Here is a 23,719-nt window from a genome sequence, read left to right on the forward strand (position 1 = left end):
TCAACAGATAGAGTATAAAACAACAAAGGGTTCCAAATAGAATATAATAATCATTTATCAATCATAATACTATCTAAAAATTCTCTATCTTTGACATGTAAATCAATAGACATTGCGCCACTTCATTTTTTTTTCAAATTTTACCCCATTGTAGAGCATATTTTTTTCATGCATATTTTCAACAACAAAAATTTCATATTTTTATTAAAAAATAATAACCTACAAATAAATTTCATAGATAAAAGGATGAATCAAGTTACAGAGGACAAGAGTCTCATTTCACAGCTCAAGACCTGTCCTGAAAAAGATCTGAAAAAGTGTGTAAGGAACAGTGGCAGACTAAGCACTTTTTATGAGACCTGTCCTGCTACTAAAATCATCCCATGAATGTGTCAAAATTCTAGAGTACCAAAATAATTACAATATTTGATATCAAATATTATAATTATTTTGGCACTCTAGAATTTTGCTTAATTTCATTTTTGTAAATATTCTTTATATTTGCGCATTTAGAACGGGTTTGCATATTATATATGCAATCTATGGCCTTTTTTATGCACCATCTTGTTGGAGAACAAAGTCCTTGTTTGAATACTTTCATTTTAATCAAGAGATAGTAACATTCTGAATCAACATTGGTCTCAAGTATAAATGTGTGAATGCTTGTTGTTCTAAACCATGATGCTCCAATCAATGTCATTGTGATAAGGTTAAAATATTCCAAGATGTTCATAACAGTGACCGAGGGCAAGAAATAATGAGTAGACAAGTGCCAGAAGACAATAGAGAATAAAAACGTTGCAGCAATTGGGATTCAGACCCACGGCCCGACTGTTGCGCCACCTCCACCTGGCCATGATTGAGAGCACCGCCTGGCATCTATAACTTGTAAATATAATAACTTCATATGGATTCAATTGTGCACATAGTTAAAATTTGAAGGAATTTTCAATAATCAGAATTTTTAGTGTTTAAGAGAGTCAGTGTTCTAATGTACTGTGTCAGAAAATAGCACAATTTGCTGCATTAACAAATAAATAACACTTTATTCAACGCTACCTAACTCTTTAGTTAATATTGTATATATAATATAATGATCTATAATAAAAACAATATATTCTTTAGTTTGATAGAATTTTTTGGAACACTTGATTCAATGATAAAAATAAAATATAATCTTTGGGTTTCTTTTTTTGTTCATTAAGCTGTGATTTCGAGAAAGAAAAAGCAATTGATAAAATTACAAATATTTAAAGCTTTTTGAAAAGGATTACATTTGGCATGTTAAAATTATAACAGAATCTCAATATTTGCAGGTCATGTAATGGAAAACATAAACGAAATTCACTCTTGTTTTCATTTTGATGACTGTTATCTGTCCAACAGTAAATAATGGTGCTCTCTTAAAAGAATGAGGAGTTCGTTGTCTGCAGGCTCTTGAAGTGAATCTCTGAAAAAAATAGTTATTAGCACAATTATCAAAAGCAAAATCTAAAAAAAAACAAAATTGTTAATATCCCTATGATTTTGCTTATGGTCCAGTAGCATGGTCCTTAGGTGGGATAAAACGAGACAAAAAGCTAGCTTAGGTGGCACTGCAAGTTGCACAAACATTCATTAGCCATGATACTCATCGCTTGCCAAAGGAATTATCTTCTCATCACATGTAGCACGAATGAGGGGCATGGTTAACTTGTTAAAGAATGCTTGCATAACTCACAGTTGCAGCCCCACATAAGCTAGCTTTTTCTCTCGCTTTGTCCCACTTAAGGAACACGCTACTGTTACTCTGTTGGTAAAGTCCTAGTCATTCAAGCAAGGGGACAGGTATTGGTCCCAGTTGCAATCAAGGTATTTTCCTGATCCTTCTCTCCACCCAACAATGGTTGGAAGAACTGGGTCTGTCAGATCTAGTAAAAAGTACTTTGCGATAGGCTAGAGTCCTATTCAACAAGTAGCTAACATTTATTCCTGCCGATTTACTGAAATGATACAGAAACATGAATAAACTCCGGTTTCGTGGACCTTGTGGTTTTGTCGGGTTACTGACTGATGCATGAGGATTAAAATAAAATGATTAAAATATGAACATTTGTTTAGCACATTCCCATGGATTTAACATTCTCAATGTGATTCACAATGTTTCATTTATTTCCCCAGCAGGCCATATGATATGGACCATATTTCCATTTTATACAATACCAGTCACCTATAAGGCATTCTTTTTGTACTAACACGCACACAATATCCATCACTGCCCAGTTGGTACTCATTCACACCTGAGTCGAGTGGGGCAATGTGCTTTACCTAAGGACACAACATCGGGACCAGAATGTTCCATGATCACTGTCACATATCCATTTACTGACCACCACTTAATATTGGTTGACTTTTGTGTCAAGATGAGACATAGTATCGCTGATTCATCGAGCCACAAAAATCACAATATAACATTGGTTGAAATGCAGATGTATATCCTACTTTTAACTCTAATATTCTCTATTTTATAACCTGATTTTTACTCTCCTTTTCAGTTATAGCCTATTTTTACTCCCATATTCGCTTTTATAGTCTAATTTTTACTCTAATATTCTCTTTCATAGCTTATTTGTAAATCTCATATTCTCTTTTATAACATATTTTTTACTCTCCTATTCTCTTTGATAGTTTACTTTTTACTCTCGTATTCTATTTTATAACTTATTTCTTTAATATTCTCTTTTATAGCCTACTTTTGACTCTCCTGTTCTCTTTTATTGCCTATTTTTACTCTAATATTCTCTTTTATAGCCTACATACTTTTTTTCTCTCTCCTATTCACTTTTTCCAAACACTCTGACGAAAGTTGAAAAAAATAAAGATAAACCATCGATGTCCAACACCTACCAAATTTAATGGAAACAGCATAGTAACAATAGTGCAAAGGATCATATTATGATATCGCATAATTCTTCTCACAAAGCAATAACTGGTAATATGAATATTATTCCATCATCCGGTTGGTTTAAATAGCAATCTTTAAAAAGCAGAATAAGACAGATAAGAGTAACAGAATATAAAAGATCCTTAAAGAATATAATGCATAATCATACTAATAAAAACAAAACAAAAACCAAAAAAAAAATGAAAATAATCATTGGAAAAAAGACATCAAAATGAAATGTCTATAGTTAAAGCTAAAACAAATAATTAGACCTACAAGTTACAACAATGCAATTCAATTGATTAATATACTTATTTTTTACACCAGTAAAAATATTTTCTCTAGTGTTTACCTAAAATTTTGTTTTAAAAAATTTGAATGAAGAGGGTACAAAAAAAATCGAATTTGGCCAATTTTGGCTTGAAAAAAAATCTGTTTTTATGAATTAAATCTATATAATTGGTAAGTGTAAAATAGCATCAAACTAAAATGCTAAAACAGTATGATAAAGATAAAGATCCAAGAGAAGTACCAGGCTTTACCTAAACATTGCGTGTACATCGTTGTTAAGGTAGACAGATACCGTTAAATCTTCATTGACGGAAGGCTGGGACTGGATGGGGAGCTGGTGCCTTCTGTCCCATTTCATTATGAAATTCTGGATTGACAAAAAGTTGTACATTAAAAAAATTACAATTATTTATCATTATAAATATTACCAATTACTTGTAAAAACTTGTTTTACAAACTCATAAAAACTTGTTTTGCAACTGACATATAACGTATTTGTGTTTGCTATTGTTTTTCTCCTTAATTTTGTCAAACATAGAATACTGTGATGGAACTTGTCACATGGCGATAAAACAATTTAGGGTGATTGTTTGCCAAGAGTGAAAAAATCTTACGAGTCATGTTCGGTCATTGTGATTGATTTGAGATCAAGTGCTATCTGCATTATTAAAAACATCAGAACAATCAGGCCATTTATAAATAGGAAAAACTGCAACAAATTGGTAACATTTTTGATATTCCCAAAAATGGACTACTGAAAAGCACTGTTTGTTGGTCTCACAAAGGACTAAATAGACAAAAACAAACTCCAGAAAGTAAAGAACATGGCAGCCCATGTTGTACTGCAGAAAGGCAAGGAAAATTTCAGCTAACAATTTATGACAACAGCTACCAGTGGACCAATGCAATTCAAAACAAATCAGCTCGCATTGTGTTCAAGTGCCTGAAAACCTTATTGCCAAAATATCTCTCCAATCTCATTGAACGGAATGTCCCACAGCGATCGCTTTGATCGACGAAAGACTGACATTTTTATTCAGAAAGGCTTTCCTTTAATTATGTCTATAATTAGCATTGTTCGTGTACTGTGTCAGAGCTGAATCATTGTTATGTGCCCAGAGCCCTCCAGATGAAGGGATGTTTAGCGCACTATAAATCTATAACATTTTTATCATTATTATTGCCATTCAGCCACGGGAGTGAAATGAGAAGCAAACACATTCTCTCATTGCAGCCAATCCTGTCAATAATTGTCAGTCAAGATTAAAAAGAAAAGGGATTGCTACTGGAAAGGTGACCACTATGAAAAGATAACTATTAACTCTATGGATTTTCACGAGTTTTGAGCTCTTCATGGAATGGCCATTTTTTAGTACACCATGTAGGTAGTTAATCAATCTGGAAAAAATGACCCCTCACATTAATTATAAATAGACAGAGATTTCCAAATTAGATGAATTTTACAGCCTGAGACCCTCAATAAAGTCTTTCAAAGCCAATAGGTCCATGGCGCCAGAGTTTATCCCAATTTTTATAATGTGAAATGGACAATATCAATTGTTTTCTATCCTTTTGATAGGACACTAGTCTATTAATGGCTTCGAATTAATTAATTTCCACCAGATCTAACAGAGTTGTGCGATAAGATGGAAATAAGTTTTAAAAATGGCTTACAAGTACAATGATGGAAAAAATTCAATTTTTTAAATCTAATATCCCAATTTTTAAATAAAAACCATCACTGGTTCCACCAGAAATGTAAATATAAATCTTTTGAACTCCATTTTATAAAAAAGTGATTATATGAGAATATCATAAATACTTGCAAAATCAGATTGAAGAGTAAAATCATTCCTCTCAAAAATAAATGCCATAACCATTACAACGTACTCGTACAACCGACTAAAGCAACTGCTGATCATGGTGGTCAAAATATATTTTTAAAAAGGAAATAAAAGAAAATAAATTTATATTTAGTAAATGAAATTACCACAAACAAAATAGTGGAGATACAATGTAGTAGAAAAATTACGCATTCAAAAGATAAATACAATCTAATAATAATAATAATAATAATAATAATACTTTATTGCATCCCAAAAAGGAAATTTTTTTGTACAGACGTGTTATAATTTACACATAAGATAAAAATACAATGGAAATAGGATGTATATATATAAAAAAGGAGCAGCTCTATAACCAGAGCTGCGCTTTATAATATGAATAATTTCAACACTGTAAAATAGTTAAAACTGTCACTATAAATTGAAAATTGAAAAGATTGCAAAACAAATAAATTAATAAATTAATATTTATATTTTAAAAAAGTAAAAATGAGAAATAATTATATAAAATGATTATTGCTTGTTGTTATAAAGCCTAATACTGGACGGCAGAAAAGATTTTCGGTGTCTCTCTGTTTTCGTTGAAATAGAGAAAGGGCGACCACTTCTTTCTGACATAATAATTGATGGTCTTAGTGGATGATACTGGTCATTTAATATTTTAGTTATTTTATTTATACAAAATTTCTCGTATAAAAGATCTACATCGTCAACATCATTTATATAGCGTTTAATGGATTTTTTAATATTTGAATTTATTTTGTTCCTTTCCACTGCTAAGCAATTGCCTCCCCAAGCTGTTATACAAAATGACAAAACACTTTCGATTACTGCTCTATAAAATAATGTGCAGAGGGTTTTATCTATTCTAAACTGAGAGAGTTTCGATAAAAAATATGTACGTCTGCACATCTTATGCCTAATTATTTACAAGTGTTCATCCCACTTGAGCCTGTCATCAATCGTTACACCAAGGTATTTGTAGTGAGGAACTCGCTGGACGAATTGGTCCTTTAATTTTAACGGTTCTATCGGTTCCTTCACTCTCCTAAAGTCAATCACTAGCTCCTTTGTCTTGCTTATGTTAAGCTCTAGGTGGTGGGCATCACACCAAGACACAAATCTATCAATTTCTTGCCTATAAGCCACTTCGTTGCCATTTGTTATGAGGCCTTGAAGAGCGGTGTCATCTGCAAACTTTATTAAAGGTACACTCAGGTTTTGACTTCTACAGTCATTCGTGTATATTGTGAATAATACAGGGGACAATACACAACCTTGAGGAGCGCCAGTATTTGTAGTTATACAGGAAGATTTGTTTTGCCCTAATTGAACATATTGTGCTCTCTCCGTAAGAAATTCGAGCACCCAAGCAATTATATACTTGTTTAAATTCAGACTAGTCAATTTTTGAACAACCAACTGAGGTTGCATTGTATTGAACGCTGAAGAAAAATCTGCAAAAAGCAATCTGCAATAGCTCCTAGCGTGATCTAGATGCCTGTAGATGTTGTTTGTAAACAGCAAAATGGCATCCTCTACGCCACGTCCTGGTTTGTAAGCAAATTGATGACTATCACTCACTGGCATAAACTGATTCCTAATTTTAACAAGAACAAGTTTTTCTAAAGATTTCATGACTATTGAAGTCAGTGCAACAGGTCTGAGATCGTTCATAGTTTCAAGTTTTTCTTTTTTTGGAACAGGAATAATTTTCGAAGTTTTCCAAATTTCAGGGATTGAAACGCATTGGAGGGACCAGTTAAAAATATGTGTATAAAGGGGGGAAAGCTGGTGGGCACATTCTTTTAATAGTTTTCCTTTCAATCCATCCGGCCCAGCAGCTTTCCTCTCGTTTAGTTTCGAAAATACGAATCTCGTTTCCTCTTCACTGACCTCAACAGCCATTTCATCTTCCAAAGCCCTGTCTAATTTATGTTTTTCATTTTCAATATCAAATTTGTTTGCTGTGTCGAAACGTGAATAAAATTTATTTAAAGTTTCAATTTCGATATCTTCTGATATAATCGTGGGCTTTGGATTATAGTTCACAGCAGTTTTAAGCCCCCGCCACGTGTCCCGTATATCCCCAGAAGAAAAGCATTTTTCAATTTTATTTTTGTACTTGTCTCTACAACTAGATATTACCCTCTTTATCTCTTTTTGTTTTGTTTTCAGATCTTTTTTGTTTCCACTAGTATAAAGAGTTTTCTTTTGGTTCAATAAAAGTTTTAGATCTTTTGTTATCCAAGGCTTGTTGTTAGGATAATATTTTATTTCTTTTTTACAAGACACTAGCTGTTCACAGAATTTCAAATACTCACTCACACAGTCATTCAGCTCATCCACACTATCACATGATTCGATAAAAACATTCCAGTCAGTGCATTCAAAACAACCACGCAAATCTTCACACACACTTCCGTTCCAGATCTGTACACTTTTCTTTACTGGTTTTACACGTTTAAAAACAGGGCGGTAGGTGGGGAGTAGCAAGAGCATGCAGTGGTCAGATAAACCTAATGGGGCACGGGGTAAACATTTATAACTATTTTTAATATTACACAGGAATAAATCTAATGTTTTTTTGTCCCTTGTCTCGCAGTCCACGTATTGATGAAGTCCCGGGAGAGTAAAATCTTTAATACTTCCAAAACAATATATTTTCAACTACTGAACATTAGGACCAAAAAGATCTAGTATACGAGAATCAACTGCATGAACAGTACATTTAATAAACTGTAATTTTGCCATTTTTATTATAAATAAAAATCGTTCAAGTGAAGAGAGTGGTGATCAATGTGATAAAAATATGATGGTGGAGGTGAAAATGTAAACAACTTGACTTTGAGACCTATTGTTAATAAAATTGAAAAAAAAAAAGTTTAAATTTGACATAATTTAAAAATGTATAATGAAATAATTTTAAACCATCAAGACATCATAAAATATTTTTAAAAATAGAGATTATGGGTTAGGATTAGTCATGGGGAAAATGGGGTGTGTGGCATTGATAGCTGCCTATCAAAATCCTAATGCTGGAACTGTTTAGAGTTAATTACTTTAATTTCCCATGTTGAACAATCATACCTCCATGATGAGAGCTGTGAAGAGGTTCATGATAATGATGACAGACATGATCCACCAAACGACAAAAAACAGATAAGACCATCTGTAAATTGGAAAAAAAAAACAACAAAAAAACAAAATTTAGTTCGTTTACATTACAGCCATTAATGGTAAAAAAAAATCATGGTGGCTTAATCACGCTTGTAAAATACACATTTTTCTTCATCTCTTATTCTAAGTATCTCAATGGGCTTAGCCTGCATACTTATCTGCTTTACACACTATAAAATTCATACCTAAACAACCTCGCAGCATTGACTAAGTAGGCTACGTAAATATAAATAACTTATATGATTCGAAATACATAAAAAATAAATTTTCAATTTGACATAAAGGTGTCTAAATGGATGATCACAAAGCCGCACTTATTCCATGAGACATGTGTATTCTTAAAACAAAGGCCCGACCTTTGTAAAAATCCACTTCTGATTTTATGATCACACTACCTCGTATCTTGTGGATTATCGTTTTACTCTATTTTAAAAAATTATAAAATTATACGTTCACAATAATAACAAATTATTACTAAATTTTTCTGAAGTGCCTTACTACTCATTTAAATAAATTCATAGCAATGTAACAAATATATAGTCACTCAAATTTAATAATAAGACAAAACACAATATTCTATAATATTATCCATTAAAAATAAAAGTTTTTAATTATGAATATTTCATGTCTGTATCTTGCTTTTTTTCCCCCTTGAGAATCTTGAGAAAGATGTTTGGCTCCTATTGCTCAGTTTGTAGAACTGTCATATGACTAACAGCCCGGATTATCTCAAGCCTTTTATTTTCTTTGAGATAGGCTGTAAAAACAAACTTCACCTTGAGATGGATAAAGGGAATTTTATTTCAATTATCTATTTATTTCAAAGATGACAGAGCTTGTGTAAGCTGCTATAATATTTGAATTTCCTCTACATACTGAAACAAAGAAGAAAAAAGAAAGAAAAAGAAAGAAAGAAAAGGATGAAACAAGTGCTCACGGGCTGGTTTTGTCCTTGAAGACATAGAGAAAGACCTGCCAGTTATTGACAACCATCACATCCCATAAGATGATTAGTGAAGCCTGGAGAAGAAACAATGAAGAGGGAAGGGAGAGGGAGGGGGAGAAAGGGGAAGAGAGAGGAGAAGAGAGAGAGAGAGAGAGAGAGAGAGAGAGAGAGAGAGAGAGAAAGAGAGAGAGAAAGAGAGAGAAAGAGAGAGAGAGAGAGAGAGAGAGAGAGAGAGAGAGAGAGAGAGAGAGAGAGAAGGACAGAGAAGAGAAGGGAAGGGGGGAGGGGGAGAAAAATAATAATTATCCATTTTTAAAAAGTGTTTCCAACAACAAACTTAAATAAAATATAATACATTACATGTAAGGAAAAGTTTATCACGAATACAGAAATGCATATTCAAAAATAATTTTCATTTCACGCAATTCTCGTCATTACTTTTATGACCGGAGGATTTGGAAACAAATTGATGGAATGAATGAAAAAAATCACACTAGATACAAAGCAAGAAAGAAAAAAAAGAACAAAATACCAAACCATTTACAACTGAAAGTGCACACTTTTCTAAACTTCAGAACATGAAAAACTTGAAAACAATCAATTTCAAAATTGCAGAGAGAAAAAAGAATGACACTGAAAGATTTCATTACAACAAAAAATTTATGGTAGGGAAAGAAGGAGTAAGTTCATTTACACAAAGTAAACCCATGATCAAAAGATGTAAAATTAAAAAGAGAGAAAAAAAAGTATCATTTTAAAAATCAGCTATTTCAGAGGGGCATCGAATACAAGAAGATACTACTGCTGTCAAACCTTGCAATATCGCCGACCCCTTTAATGCCAACTTTGGTTATTCCTGATTTAATCACAAGAATAACAATATGAGGCAGAATTAAAAAAAAAAAAAAAAAAAAAAAAAAACACCTGGAGATCGATTGTTGACAAAGAGAGAAATACTGTTGGATTGATGACATGGAGTTAGGCAAAGAGAGACCTTATGTACCACCTGACATGAAGTCGGTAGGAAATTGGTAACGATGAAAATGGATTCTAAATAAATCAAACTAATGATAAAATGTTATTTTTTACCTTTAAAACTTGTTATACAGTCAAATCTTACAATGTCCCAGACATGGCAATATAATGGGTTATATATGCTTCGATTGGTTGTGAATGAGTACATTGAAATAGGAAGCTATTGTAAGATTACCTACTTAAGTCCTTCAGAGCCATATAGTTTATCCTGATTTCTATAGTGTGAAACATATAATAGCAATTGATTGCTATCCATTGGATAGGATGCTAGTCATTAGCAAAGTACTTTCCACCAGATCTATCAGACCCAGCAACCCAATCACTCTTGGATGGCAGGGGGGGTTTAGAAAAAAAATCTCGACATCACCATTCGATCTCGGTAAGTTTGCTCTACCAAATGAGCTATTGGGACCCCCATTAAGATAGCTAGTCCAAAAAAAAAAAAAAAATAAATGCCTAAAATCTATGGCAATTCTAATCAACAAATAAAAACAATGCATTGCGTAAATAAGGGTTTCTTACAAAAAAGTCATCAAAGTTGTTAGCCCAGTAATTCAACTGTTCATAAGTTCCACATTCAAATGTTTTGTTGACAAATTCTGGCTTGTACTCAATAACACCATGAAAAATTTCCATTCCAAGTATGGCAAATGTGTAGAAAATAACCTGGATAGGAAAAAAAAAATTATATATATAAAAATACATATCATCAACAATATGTCCATTCATTTGGACCGTGGTCTCTTTATATCATAAACATGGCTCAGCATGTTGAGAAACAATGTATAGTGGTTTATTGGTACATTGATCCAACAAACCAGCTATCAAATCATTTTTAGTTGGACAAAGTGATCATTATTTTTTTATACCACACCCAGGAACAATTGATACTATGCATTTACGTAAAATACTAAACACATCTACCCACCAGATGAAACGTAATAACAAACACATAACTATATGTAACCTTAAACATTTATAGTCTGATTGATATATTATAGTGGTCTGGTGGTCTAAAAACAATCACAAAGAGGTGAGTGACGTCAACTTTATTCCTATACCAATCACTTTGCTAGTCAAGTGTACCCTACCTATGAATTATTGAGACCCTTTAAAACCACTAAAAAGGGTAATTTAATTACATGAACGTGTTTCTTGCTTCCCATGAGCCATACTTACATAGCCCAAGACTACTGTTTATACATTTGTATTTTGTATTTAATTTTTGTCTCCATCTTTAAAATAAGCTAATGTGAATATTGCCCATTAGGAATGGAAGGATAGATATCGATGTATTTTTAACAAACCCAAAAATCTAAACTTGAACATTCTATTGGAAATCAATATGAATATAACTGTATGTAATCTTTAAAAGTATGAGGGTGCGTCAAAAAGTCTGTGCTAATATAACAATGCATGATGTGTAACATTATGATAAATGACAAATTTATTGTCCTACTGAGTTAATTTCTTTTTCATATGACATCATATTTGGCTCTATTGAATTTACACATGTATTCTTTAAACCAAAAAGTTTAAAATTTTCATTCTGTCAAATTTTGACAAAGTTATGGCAGTTCAAAATGGCTTCCCCCACGCCATGGCCACAAATGTACGTCAGCGACAGGAAGTTGTCATTGAATTTCTTGTTTTCAAAGAAGAAACCTCGAGTACCATTTTTAAACGCCTTGGAAAAGTTTATAAAACTCAGGCATTTTGTAGAGAAGTATTTTTAGGTGGGTTGAATGTGTATCTCGTCATTTTGAAGAAAATGAGATGCAACCCACGCCAAACCTGAAACCCCTCAACTGTGTCTATATCTAACAAATCTTGTGATGGTTGCCATCCATGCAGTGTCAACTCAGTGAATTAAATAAAGACAGAAGCATTGATCAGATCTGATAGAAGAAATCCTCTTGATGAGATAGCAGGTATAAACAAACATTGAAGCGACTGAAAGCAAGAATTCATTGAGTTAGACCAGATTTGGAGATTAAACGAGTACTGTTTCTTCATGAAAATGTCATTCCACACACATGTAAGGAAAAGGGAGGTAATCGATGGACAACGCTGTTTCACTCTCCGTATTCACCAGTCTTGACACTTTCAGGCTAATATCTTTCTGAAGGAGGCAATGAGAGGACATCGCTTAGAAGATGATGAAGAAGCCAAGACAGTAGTGAAAAATTGTCTGAAAGTTAAGTCAACTCAGTTTCACGAGGATGGAATAAATGGCCTTACATAAAGGAGGACTGTGGCTATCGAGAGAGGCAGAGATAATGTTGAGAAGTAGCATTCGACTCGGCTGATGTCAAGCTTTAATTTGAGGTATGATGCAAGGTATTGATTCAATTTGTTTTAACGTAATAAGCAGAGTCCCATTACTTTTTGACTCACCCTCATATATCGGATGATTTTTGCTATTTTTTTCCCTTATAACTGAAATAAAACCACACATAAAAGTCTTTACCCATTGGTTGCAAAATATTTGTTAGATAAAAGATACTATTTTCTTACTTTGAATCCATTATTTTACATCCTTAACACCCCCCACCAACCCATTAAGACAAGAATACTTACCACGAGAATTCCGGCAAAGGCTTTCATGTTCTTCATGAGATCGATGAGTACAGTGACAACCAAAGACATGGCCTGCATAACAATAATATTAGTATAATACATAAACAGGCAATGTTGAATATCTATACAAGTAAAATATTTTTAAAAAATAAAACAAACAAAAAAAATCTCCCTGAAATCTTTATCCATGTTTTAAATCAAAAGCTTAGAACCGTAAAGGGATGGGGTTTAATTTACATTTAATCTGATACTTATATTACTGTTTTAACCAAGAGGGCAGTGATAGCTTTGCAACTCAGACTTCAATGAAGCCAGTGCAAGAATGATATTATTGCTCTCTTGGTGAAAACAATTAAGTCTGCAATAATAATGTGATAATGAAAGAAATTGTGATTTGAAAGAAATTCAAACTCGCCTATGAAAGTTAGTCAAAAGTATCCTATTAAAAAAATCTATAAATACACAATCTATGGACAAAATTTTCTTTGAGAGTAATAGTCTATATAGACAATGTCATATTCAAAGGGTAACAATCAATTGCTCGTGTCCATTTCACGCTATAAAAAAACTGGGATAAATTATGTCTCCCTGTACCTAGACAGACTGGAATTTGAAGCGACTTTTATTTTGGGGGGGTGGGGGGGGGGAGGGTCGTGGATAGCTCTTACGGTAGAGTCATGATACCCCGGCCAGGCAGAGTTGTCGTTCATACCAGTAAGGTCACGGGTTCGAGCCCCTATCGCCACAGCAAAGTTTTTATTCTCAGTTGTCTTCTGGCACTTTCCTACTCACTTCATTTCTTGTTATTAATGGCTCTGAAGGAGTACTCAATAGACTTTTTTTTGTGTGATTCATTAGCTTTTCAGTAGGTTTTCTCGAATGGCATGTTATCTAGCTTCTTACCTTGATGTGGGGAATAATCTTCATCATCCTCACCATGATGAAAATGTTCACTACACGGATAATATTCCATAGAGTCTGATTGTCATGCACGTGTCTTTTAGGCCTGAAGAGTAAATATAGCATAAGGTTAATGTGGCTCATAAAATATGGGGGTAAAAACAACTTCATTGAGAGAGTGTTCTTTTCTTATGCAAAGGGATCAGTTTTGATTCCAAATTGATTCAAAGTTCATTGTCCAGTCATGATTGGATGGCTGATACGTTTGATTTGATTGAGAAATTTTGCAACAGACAAACATTCTATCGAGAGGGTAGCATGTAAATTTTTGCTCTTCGCTTCAGAACCTGGGGCAACCTTTGGCTCCAGGATTATTTTGGCTCTAAAGGACTCTTTAAAAAGATTGAGGAGATCAGAGACATAATTGCTAGAATATATAACTGATACCAGAACTAGCTGGCAATATAAAGAAAAGGTCAAAAACAATAGCAATTACATTCCGGCCCTGAGGAAGGATATAAAATTAAAGTCATATAAAAACAATTCTTGCTATTAATCAAAATTTGAGGGAGTCTGCGTTGACATCATTCACGTGTATAATCTTCATGCAAATTGATCACAGCAAGATGTTTCAATTAAGATTTTTGATGGCTGTTGATAATCTCTGTGATCTCCACCTTATGGTTTTAAGATTTTATATGTAAATGAATGTTACAGAAGACTCAGAGAAAATAAGTAAAGAACTTACTTTTTAAAATAAGGAACTCCAAACTGACTTGAAAGGTAAATTTCTCCAATCTGAAGAGAAAAACACATTTTTTTCCCATTCAAAACAGTTAAAAAGGATTCCTTTTCTAATTTCAATACTAAGATTTAAACTCAAAAGACGAAATGGTGAAATAAAAAAGAGAAAAAAAGTATCAAAGCATGATGTACATTTTAGACATGATTGATATCCAAGACTATATTGGGATTCCCTTCATTAATTCTATTAATAATGTTGGAAAACTAACCCATGAGAACAAGACATGAAAATTAAATTCCCTCAGTTCACATTTGGAAGAGAGTTCAATAATCATCATACAACGTTCCTTCTTAAACATAGCAATCATCACATAATTGTTCTTTATTTCAATACATTGGATTATTGAATACAATCTTTAGCATAATAACAAGCTTAGCACATAAGTTAGAATCAATACATAAATTTACAATGATGTAAAATACTTCATATGCGAAAAAGACCATTCTGTTAAATAAGGCTGCAGGTTACAGATATTCAAATGACAAAATGCAACGATTATCATTATTATTATTATTATTTGATATAGCGCTGGTATCCACAAATAATGCTCAAATACACTTTACAATCGTTTTCTGGTATTTCACACAATTTCATTACTTCGACTATGAGTTCAGCTAATTAAATATCAAATTATAAAATCTAAAATGTAAAATCATTTTGCTCTTGATTCAACTCTGACACAATGTGTGTTCTTTTCAGATGATATATCTTATATGTATTCCTTACAATAAGTGTGAGGGTGATCAGAGCATCAAAGATGTTTCCCTTGTCTCTGATGTAGCGTCTCCAGCCATAGGCCCACACTTTGACTAGCTGTTCCAGCAAGTAGTAGATGATGAAAGTAAAGTTGACATTCTGGTCCAGTTTTGAAGTGAGTGATGGGGGAACAAAAAGAAGAAAAAAAGGTTATATCATAACTTTCACTCCATTTGGCCCAATATTTGTTGTTGCTAACATCTTCATCATTCTTCTTTACTGTTATTGGCAAGAAACGACCTTTTCAGAGAGCTGAAATGGGACACCCCAATGTACAAAAACGCCATGACCTAAAACAGCAGTATGTTTGACTATTATAAAACATAATCTAGATTTGGAGCCTTTTCTGTTCCTTGTTTCAATTTGCTAATCAAAAAAGCATAATCCTGGGATATGTAAGGGTCATTTTCATTATAAACAGTCCAATTTTTTAAATAATATTTTTTCTCCAGATTGCCAAATGAGGATAGTCCCGATTTTATCAGGACAGTTGGTCGCTATTCATTATAAATCCATGTATATAATATGAGGTATTTCATTTGTATCATAAAAGAAAAAGAGGGCATCAACAAAGAGGTACAAAAAACATACCTGTAAGAATGTATGGTCTCCTCGTATAGAACTGTCTTTCTCAGCAGCCAAAGGAATCTGTTATGAAAGAGTGAAGTAAATTGTGCCGTGAATGAAAAGTCAGTAATGTTGTAAGATATATAATGTTTATGATTCGTATTTGCACCTTTACCGTACATATCACCAGAAATAAAAGCCATGAAACTCAAAATTAAAATTTGGTCTAAAATCAGAAAAAAAAAAGGGGGGGGGGGGGGGTTGAGTACAATGAGAACACAATCCACTATAATATCAAAATAATATTTAAGTATATTTATTTGAAGCATACCATTAAGTACATTTAAGCTTAAAAACGGTCGGTTAAAGGAATAATAGTCCACATTTGATTTGTTTTGCATGAAAAATCATGACATGGCTTGGACTGTTTCCCTAAATTAACCTACTCACTCAATTTATAAAATAAATGTTCATTTGTTTGTTTGGTTTACAAAGGTATTTGTATATTTTATTGATTCTATTTCACATTTTGTCACTTAAGCCATTCTACTTTCCATTGGTGTGTTTATTACTTACAGCAATCATGATGAGGTTGACGAAAGACACAAAGATGCCAAAGTAAAGGAAGTAGTTGTGGAGGAATATCTTCTGGATACGCCTCCATGTCGGGTGTTCACACCACGGGATGGCAGGGAGCTAGAGCCATGGAACAAAAAGAAAAGATTTCACTTTAAAAAAAAAATCCACGTCTAAAATCACTATATGTGTTACACATATCACGACATTCTATATCTCTCTGTTCCCTGATAAGTAATTCCCTATTACTTTATTCTATGGACATTCTTTTTACTTCCTTTTTATTAAGTAGTGTATTTACATGAAATAAAATCACTGATAGCCCAAACAAATAAGGCATTTCATAAGTAAAATGACACTAGTTATTATTCGCTATCAAATGGAAAGGAATAGATAAGTGACATTTGGCTGGGGAGGTGCACATCGTCTTAACCAACTGATACCATCTGAGAATTTTGTAAATAAAAGCACTAAATATGGGCAACATTTTATTTGTCCCTGCATCATCAATCATTTCAAATTCCGTTCAAGTCCACTGAATAAACAATTTCCTTTGTATGGAAAGGCTTATCATCATCATTGATATCACCAACATAATATGTATCAACATTAAATTCTGCATACCTGTTCATGTACAAACTCTTTGTCCAGACAGTGAAACAATTGCTGATACTGCTGTGCAGATAGCATTCTATTAAGACGACCCTGAAGACCCTGGTAAATATAAGAGATAAGTATAAAGAATATTTCCATGATCAATTGAATTTACTGCAGTCCTGTCCCAAAAAAAAATTACTTTAATCCTTAAATCTTTCTTCTTCTTTAAAAAAAAACAAAAAACATTTTCATGAACTCAAAATGACTGAATCAAAACTACAATGGATTAGGCATGCTTAACCCTTTAACACTGAGCCTGGGTTTTCTCAAACAATAATTGGTATATTTGACGGAGAATCAGGCTATCCTATGTTATGAAAAGGTTTCAACAAAGTTACATAGACATTGTTTTGTTTAATATATTAAATCTTTTTATTAGAAATCAATCATCTTTTAAGACTATATGTTTAACATGAAACACTGATATAGTTTGGACTTTTTTTTTTAATATGAGAGAAAGTAAACGTGTGAATTTGGAAATATTATAGGATAGCCAACTTGTCATTAAAAACATCTAATCCATCCCATTATCTATCTGAAGACCTAACTACTTTCTACATGAGTTGTTTAGTAACAGCGATGAGACACGCACTTTAGGCACACATCACATCATTTATACGGCTCTCGTGGTAAAAACAGTTTGGGCCATGGTTGTAGTCAGATAAATGGGGGGATGAATTATTGTTTGATCAGGTTAAAGTAAATTTGAACGTTGCCGATAAAGGTTTAATAGTGGCATATTATAGAGATATCAAAGTGCATTTTTAAAATGAATGAAATATACAAGTAACCAGTTACAAACCTGGTATATTGCCTCTTTGACATATCTGGGAAGCAAAGATTTTTCCACGACTGCTTTGACGACAGAGCCACCCACTCCAACACTGTTTGACAAATACAACAATAAAAGTAGATAAATGAGTAACTGCCAACATATTCTCTAATAAAAATTCCAGACACACATAATGTTTAATTCTGCTTGGAAATAAAATGGTAAAGTATTGAGGTCCTCTCCATTCAATTTTTAAATGGTTCAGTAAGATTGACACCATTATTTATCTTCAAGCTTTTTAGCTTTCTCCTCTTTAGCACATTTCATATGATGCAATATTCACTTGATGTACACAAAGCCCTTTAAAAAGTGTTTTCAAAATTTTAAATTCATTTCAACATCAGTAAATAGGGAAATTAATGAAAAAAACCACAAAGTATCGACATAAAAGCACTTATAACCTTAGACGTCTCAAGGTTACACCAAAATAACTTAGGCACAAAAAAAAAATGAATTCGTTAGGTCATGATAACTCATTTTTAACACCTCACTTGTGCCCAACATGTTAATCATGAAATATATGATCTATGACACAAGTAACTAAAATAGCGACATATTTTATGTTATGTGTGAGTTTGGTTGCTAAAACATTTTAAAGGCAACACTCTCTAATTTAAAAAAAAAAAAATTATAAATAATATTGGATATTCATCATCAACATTGTAGACCTAGATGTTGTAATCATTATGAGATCAATATTTTGGCTACACGAATATGAATAATATCACCTAATGGAACTTAAAGATGTGAATGTACCACTTCCTAACACCCCCTGCTTCCGTCTCAAGACCTCAAAAGATGCCCTCACACCGAGACGGCGCCTCAACAAGTCTCTCTGCATAGAGTTCTGTAAGAATAAAAAAATTATAAAAGACACCACTTCTCAAAATGTGCTCTTATACAAATCAATAGGCTTCTATCATACTCACAATAAAAATGAAAGCAAATTCAATAGAATAGAGGAAAACAAATGAACAGATTTATCTAACATTTTTCATATTTTTCACAGTTCTATGATCTAGTAAATCATATAGTGAATACAATTATGAAAGATTAAGATTTACATTAGCCAACTCTCTGAATGTAAAAGAGACAGCCTATGACAGAAGAAAATGTAAATTCAAATTGGCCTAAAGTCTCAAAACCCCTGGACAGACCAAGATCTATGTTAACTAATTAATGGTAACAGAAGGATATACAAATCTGGGCTGGATCAATTTCCAAAATTACTGGAGAGGCCAAGATCTACATTAATTAGTCAGCGGGGAATATTCTGATGACAGAGGGACGTGTAATTCTGTGTTGGGCCAGTGTGCTACAAATAATGGACAAACTACTGTCTAACTTAACTACATAAAATGACAAAATCCTGTATAATTTTATGGTAGTCAAATATTACAGCAGTTGGATCAGCATTAAGTATGTGATACTCTCCAATAATTCCATCAGGTCATACACATTAAAAACGTGCCTGCAACATCGCATGAAAGGCTATCTCATGTAATTCGCAAGGAGAAAGAAAACAATGGAAACCAAAAATAGTTGGTGCTTGAATGCATAAAGAAGAAGCTAAGAGGGATGGAAATAGGAGGATACACAGTAGCAACTGGAGAAGATGCCCAAGGGAAGAATCAAATGGCGAAGCACTATCAATGGCCAATGCCCTGACTGGGTTAAGGCTTAAGTAAGGCAAGACTTATTCTATCAAATACGTTTGAGGGTTTGACTTACCATGAAGTATCCTCTGAACTGATTATAGATGACGGCCAGCAACATGTTCATGAAACAATACAGGCCTGTTTACAATGGAGAGGGACAGGGGGGCATAAAGAATAGAACACTATTTAACCTCTATTCACACTCACAGATAATCATGACCAAAAAGCACAATATGTCAGATCTCATTAACATTAATGTAGCATAAGCTTTATAGAATGCATGCAATTTGTCTTCTTCTTCTTCTTCTTCTTCCATTAAGGCCAAAGCTTCAGGCTGAAGATTGGATGGCCATCTTTTCAGTAACAAGGGTTTTAGAGGAAAACAGGGAGCAATTTTTTGAAGTCATCAGTTGAAAGGGCTTGTTTACAATTGGTTGGTAGGGAGTTCCAAAGTCGGATGGTGGAGGGAAAGAAAGAGTAAAGATGGTTGGTTCTTGAGTGGGGGATTTCAAAATTAAATGTTGAGTTTCTTGTTTTATTGTTGTTCCGTTTCAAATGGCTAGTATAGACATCTAAAACATATTGTGGAGTCATAAAAATTGATGAGGTTGTTGAGGCACTGAATGTAACATAACTTCAAATGCTACAAACTTGCCATGATATACAAAAGATATGAGATATTTTTGATGAATTACAGTAAAATGTATATGTTCTTATGTCTCATGGTATAAAACAATACAGGAGGTGATACACTGATTTACACTTTTCAAGAGGTTTGTTGACAATTTAAAGTTTAAGTGACTAGGGTTTTTTTGTTCTTGTCTGGCTTTGTGCTCTAATGGCTTGACACTCGATATAGGTCATGTAAGTTCCTGGTTTGAATGCCAATATGGGTACAGTAGCGCCCATCTGAGTCACTAGAAAAGGCTCTTTCTCACATTCTCTCATCATACTCTCACCTCAAGTATTTCATCACTGTCAAACCATTCCACAACAGGTATATCCCTTAATGCAAGGTTTTCATATGACAAAACACAAGTTGGTGAAACTTAGTTTTATCATGTTTTCTTTTCAATATTTCAATATTTCCCTCACCTGTCAAAAGAAAATATTTCAACATTACACTCACCTATCAAAAGATAAACAACAAAGAAGATGGAGGCAAACCTGTTCTTGGAATACGCAGGCATGGTCACTGTCAAGTACAAAATCAAGGAGATGTTTGAAAAAGCAAAACCATAAAAAAAAGAGTAAAGTAATATCAGATTTTAAAAGAATGATCAACAAAAACAAACCTATGCATATTCATGAGTAATCCGTTTTCACTTCTATTATACGGAGCTGAATCTTGGACATCAACAAAAAAACGTTTGCTGCAGATGAGAAAACCTGAAATGTTCCCAATTTCTGAAATTGTCTAATCAAGACGATGAAGATGGATTGATTATGTTTGACAGATAAAAGAGGGAACAATCCCAAAAATAGCACTCCTTCATGGAATGCCTAGGTGATGGCATCTTATGATTATGCTCAGAAGGGTGTAATTTTTATATGTTAATTAAACACTATAGGATTAATTAAGTAACACACAATGAATAGTGTAATAACCACTGCGACTGCACAAGTGCACTTTATACATGTTTTTACTTTGATGTCGGGTCAATAAAGCAATGTTGAAGTATAATGTTTCTGGTTCCATCCAATAAGCAGTCTGTAACAAGTGGTTTAAAACTAATTTAGGGCATAAGATCTAAAACATTTATGACCTAGGGTGTAAAAAGGTATTCTATACAAACTTGATAAAGATATGACATGAGTAATTGGATTCAATAGTCTGATGTCACGTCGCCCAGCAAGGGCGACCATTTTGGTTCTAAACAAAGAAAATTGGCACTTTTTATTCTTCATGTGGCTACAACTTTTCATATGTCTTGTGATCAGAATGTGTAAAAGTCAAAACATGATCAGATTTATAATGTTTTTTTCCCTCTGGATACGCTTTTATGCTCGTCGGAGAAATATTTCATAAGGGCGTCCGCCATTGTTCCAATAGTTTAGAGCCAGTTACTAAGTTACCATGAGTCATTACGAGGGAAGTGACATTATGACTGTTGAAGCTTATTAAAAAAGAAAAACTGACATGATCTTAATCAAATAAAACACATGAGTAGTTGAAATGAGATTTGAATAGAATAAATATAAAGTGGTCTCACCATCAGGATTATTTGCTGTTGTCAACAACACTAGAAGACTTATAAGTGAATCCAAAAAATTCCGAAAATACTCAGACTCAGTGGCCACTGTCTGTGTAAAGAAACAATTGAAAAGAAACAATCCACTATTTAGAAAATCAAAAATATATTGAGTGAGATTTCCAAAAACATCATTAAATGCATTGTCTCCATAACACAAACATCAAAGTATAGAATACACTATATTAAATTGATTGACTTCAATGAATTCTCAGAAATAATTGTACTGCCTGAAACTATACGTGCAGGAAAAATGGAGAATGAAAAAATGTAAAAATGCAGTAAAGCACATATGAAAAGTGGCACCCCGATTAATCTTAATGGTATTTACAAAAAGTAAAAATATAAGACGATGGGTCGTTTACATAAAAAAGATTTTTCCCCCTTCCTTTTGCAACATGATCTCATTGTAACTATATTTTTTTTTGTCTCCTTCTCCTCCTTCTTCTTCTACTTTTTTATTGTGTTTTTTGAAGCAATGAAATAAATTTCAAATTAGGGACCCAACTCACTTTGTTTGATGTAGTATCAGCACCATATTCATCAGATAATCCTGCTGTGGAGTTCTTGTGAGAGGATTCCTTAGTAAAGACATACAATAAAATTGATTGATTCGACTTACTATTCTCCATTGTTTTGTAGTCAGTGATTAAATAGTTTCATCTATCCATCTAAAATTCATGAAGTTGATAAATGTGATGGTAGTTGTGGTGTGATGGTGATTTTATTTGGAATTATAATATGACCACGGGAAGGGGTATGGTCTTGATAGCTCATTCTGATAGAGCACTCACCACAAACCAGGGGGTATAATTTCTAGGTGCAGTTGGGATTTTTTCCCAAACTCTGTCCATCAAGGAGAGATTGGCTAGCTGGATCTATTGGGTTAGGTGAAAAGTGCTTTACTATAGATCAGTATCTAACGCTACAGAAACTAGAATAAACTTCAATTCCATGGAAGGACTCTGTTGGACTGCTTTGAACTCAAATTCTAGATTACTTTATATATTACATCATATATGAAAACTTTCAGAATATCACCCTTGATTTTGATAATGAAATAAAAAGGTTCAAATACTTCAAGACTTCCTAAATTACAATTTAATATTTAGAACATCCCACTTCAACAACAATATTCCAACTTTTAATTGCAATAAGTGTATTTTTGGCATTTAAACTTGACATACTTTAACTAATTTGCTGATAAATACCTTTATACTTCTCCATCAACTCCAGAATATTTCTACAATTTATATTTGAATTCCTTCTTTTGTTTGAGCAATTTGAGATCTAGGAGAAAACGTCTGTCTAACAATTTAAAAATCCAAAATGGACAATTGTAAACATTTTTATTAACAAAATAAATTATGTGACCCACCACTTCAACGCAGTATTATATTGGGGTTGTTTAGATGCTAAATATTGAAATTATTGTCAGAAGTATGAAACTTGGTTTAATTTTATATATTATATTCATTGAGGAAAATAAATATTGTTTCTTAAAGGGACAAAATCTAAAACTCATATTTCTGCTCGTTTTAAGTTTAAAGTAAATTTTTTTCCCCAACATAATGCCGTTTTAAATGATTGGTCACATATTCAGATTAATTGTTAACTCTATAAAAGAATGTATCATCTCCATTAATACTCACATTGGAATCAGGAAACAAAAGCATTCCAAAAAGTGTGAAAATGAAAAGGTGTAGAAACAGGAGCAGGAGGACGCTGAAAATAGACACAACAATGATTTATCTCACAAGAGCAGTCTGCACCAATAAGCAAATCCATGATGGGTGGTTCAAAACTAGACTGTTCAGACTGAATGGAAACAAAACAAACACATACATAGACACTCCTATGCAAGCACATACAGACACCCACACTCACAGACACACGCACACACAGAGAAACACACAC

At 33.1% G+C, this 23,719-nt stretch overlaps 1 protein-coding gene across 2 annotated transcripts in view; it reads right to left on the minus strand.

The window, feature by feature from the left end:
- Positions 1-479: 479 nt before the first annotated feature.
- Positions 480-23,719, minus strand: part of LOC144968474 (two pore channel protein 2-like) — a 34,373-nt gene continuing 11,133 nt past the window's right edge. Inside the window, exons 9-27 of one of the 2 annotated variants that reach the window (XM_078906882.1) lie at positions 23,455-23,527; positions 22,315-22,383; positions 21,764-21,854; positions 20,680-20,745; positions 19,624-19,688; positions 18,621-18,739; positions 17,863-17,944; positions 17,028-17,117; positions 16,404-16,523; positions 15,852-15,908; positions 15,231-15,359; positions 14,448-14,497; positions 13,703-13,805; positions 12,800-12,871; positions 10,742-10,885; positions 9,176-9,258; positions 8,149-8,230; positions 3,466-3,581; positions 480-1,450 (exon numbers count right to left, since the gene is read on the minus strand). In XM_078906882.1, the coding sequence (XP_078763008.1) occupies positions 1,372-1,450; positions 3,466-3,581; positions 8,149-8,230; positions 9,176-9,258; positions 10,742-10,885; positions 12,800-12,871; positions 13,703-13,805; positions 14,448-14,497; positions 15,231-15,359; positions 15,852-15,908; positions 16,404-16,523; positions 17,028-17,117; positions 17,863-17,944; positions 18,621-18,739; positions 19,624-19,688; positions 20,680-20,745; positions 21,764-21,854; positions 22,315-22,383; positions 23,455-23,527 (1,690 nt within the window). In that variant the 3' untranslated portion in view covers positions 480-1,371. The remainder of the gene's footprint in view (positions 1,451-3,465; positions 3,582-8,148; positions 8,231-9,175; positions 9,259-10,741; positions 10,886-12,799; positions 12,872-13,702; positions 13,806-14,447; positions 14,498-15,230; positions 15,360-15,851; positions 15,909-16,403; positions 16,524-17,027; positions 17,118-17,862; positions 17,945-18,620; positions 18,740-19,623; positions 19,689-20,679; positions 20,746-21,763; positions 21,855-22,314; positions 22,384-23,454; positions 23,528-23,719) is intronic. The other variant, XM_078906883.1, reaches the window with a different exon arrangement.

Source organism: Berghia stephanieae, chromosome 3 (assembly GCF_034508935.2).
Source record: "Berghia stephanieae isolate SIO BIC M18660-M18661 chromosome 3, UCSD_Bste_1.3, whole genome shotgun sequence".
Taxonomy (NCBI): Eukaryota; Metazoa; Mollusca; class Gastropoda; order Nudibranchia; family Aeolidiidae; genus Berghia; species Berghia stephanieae.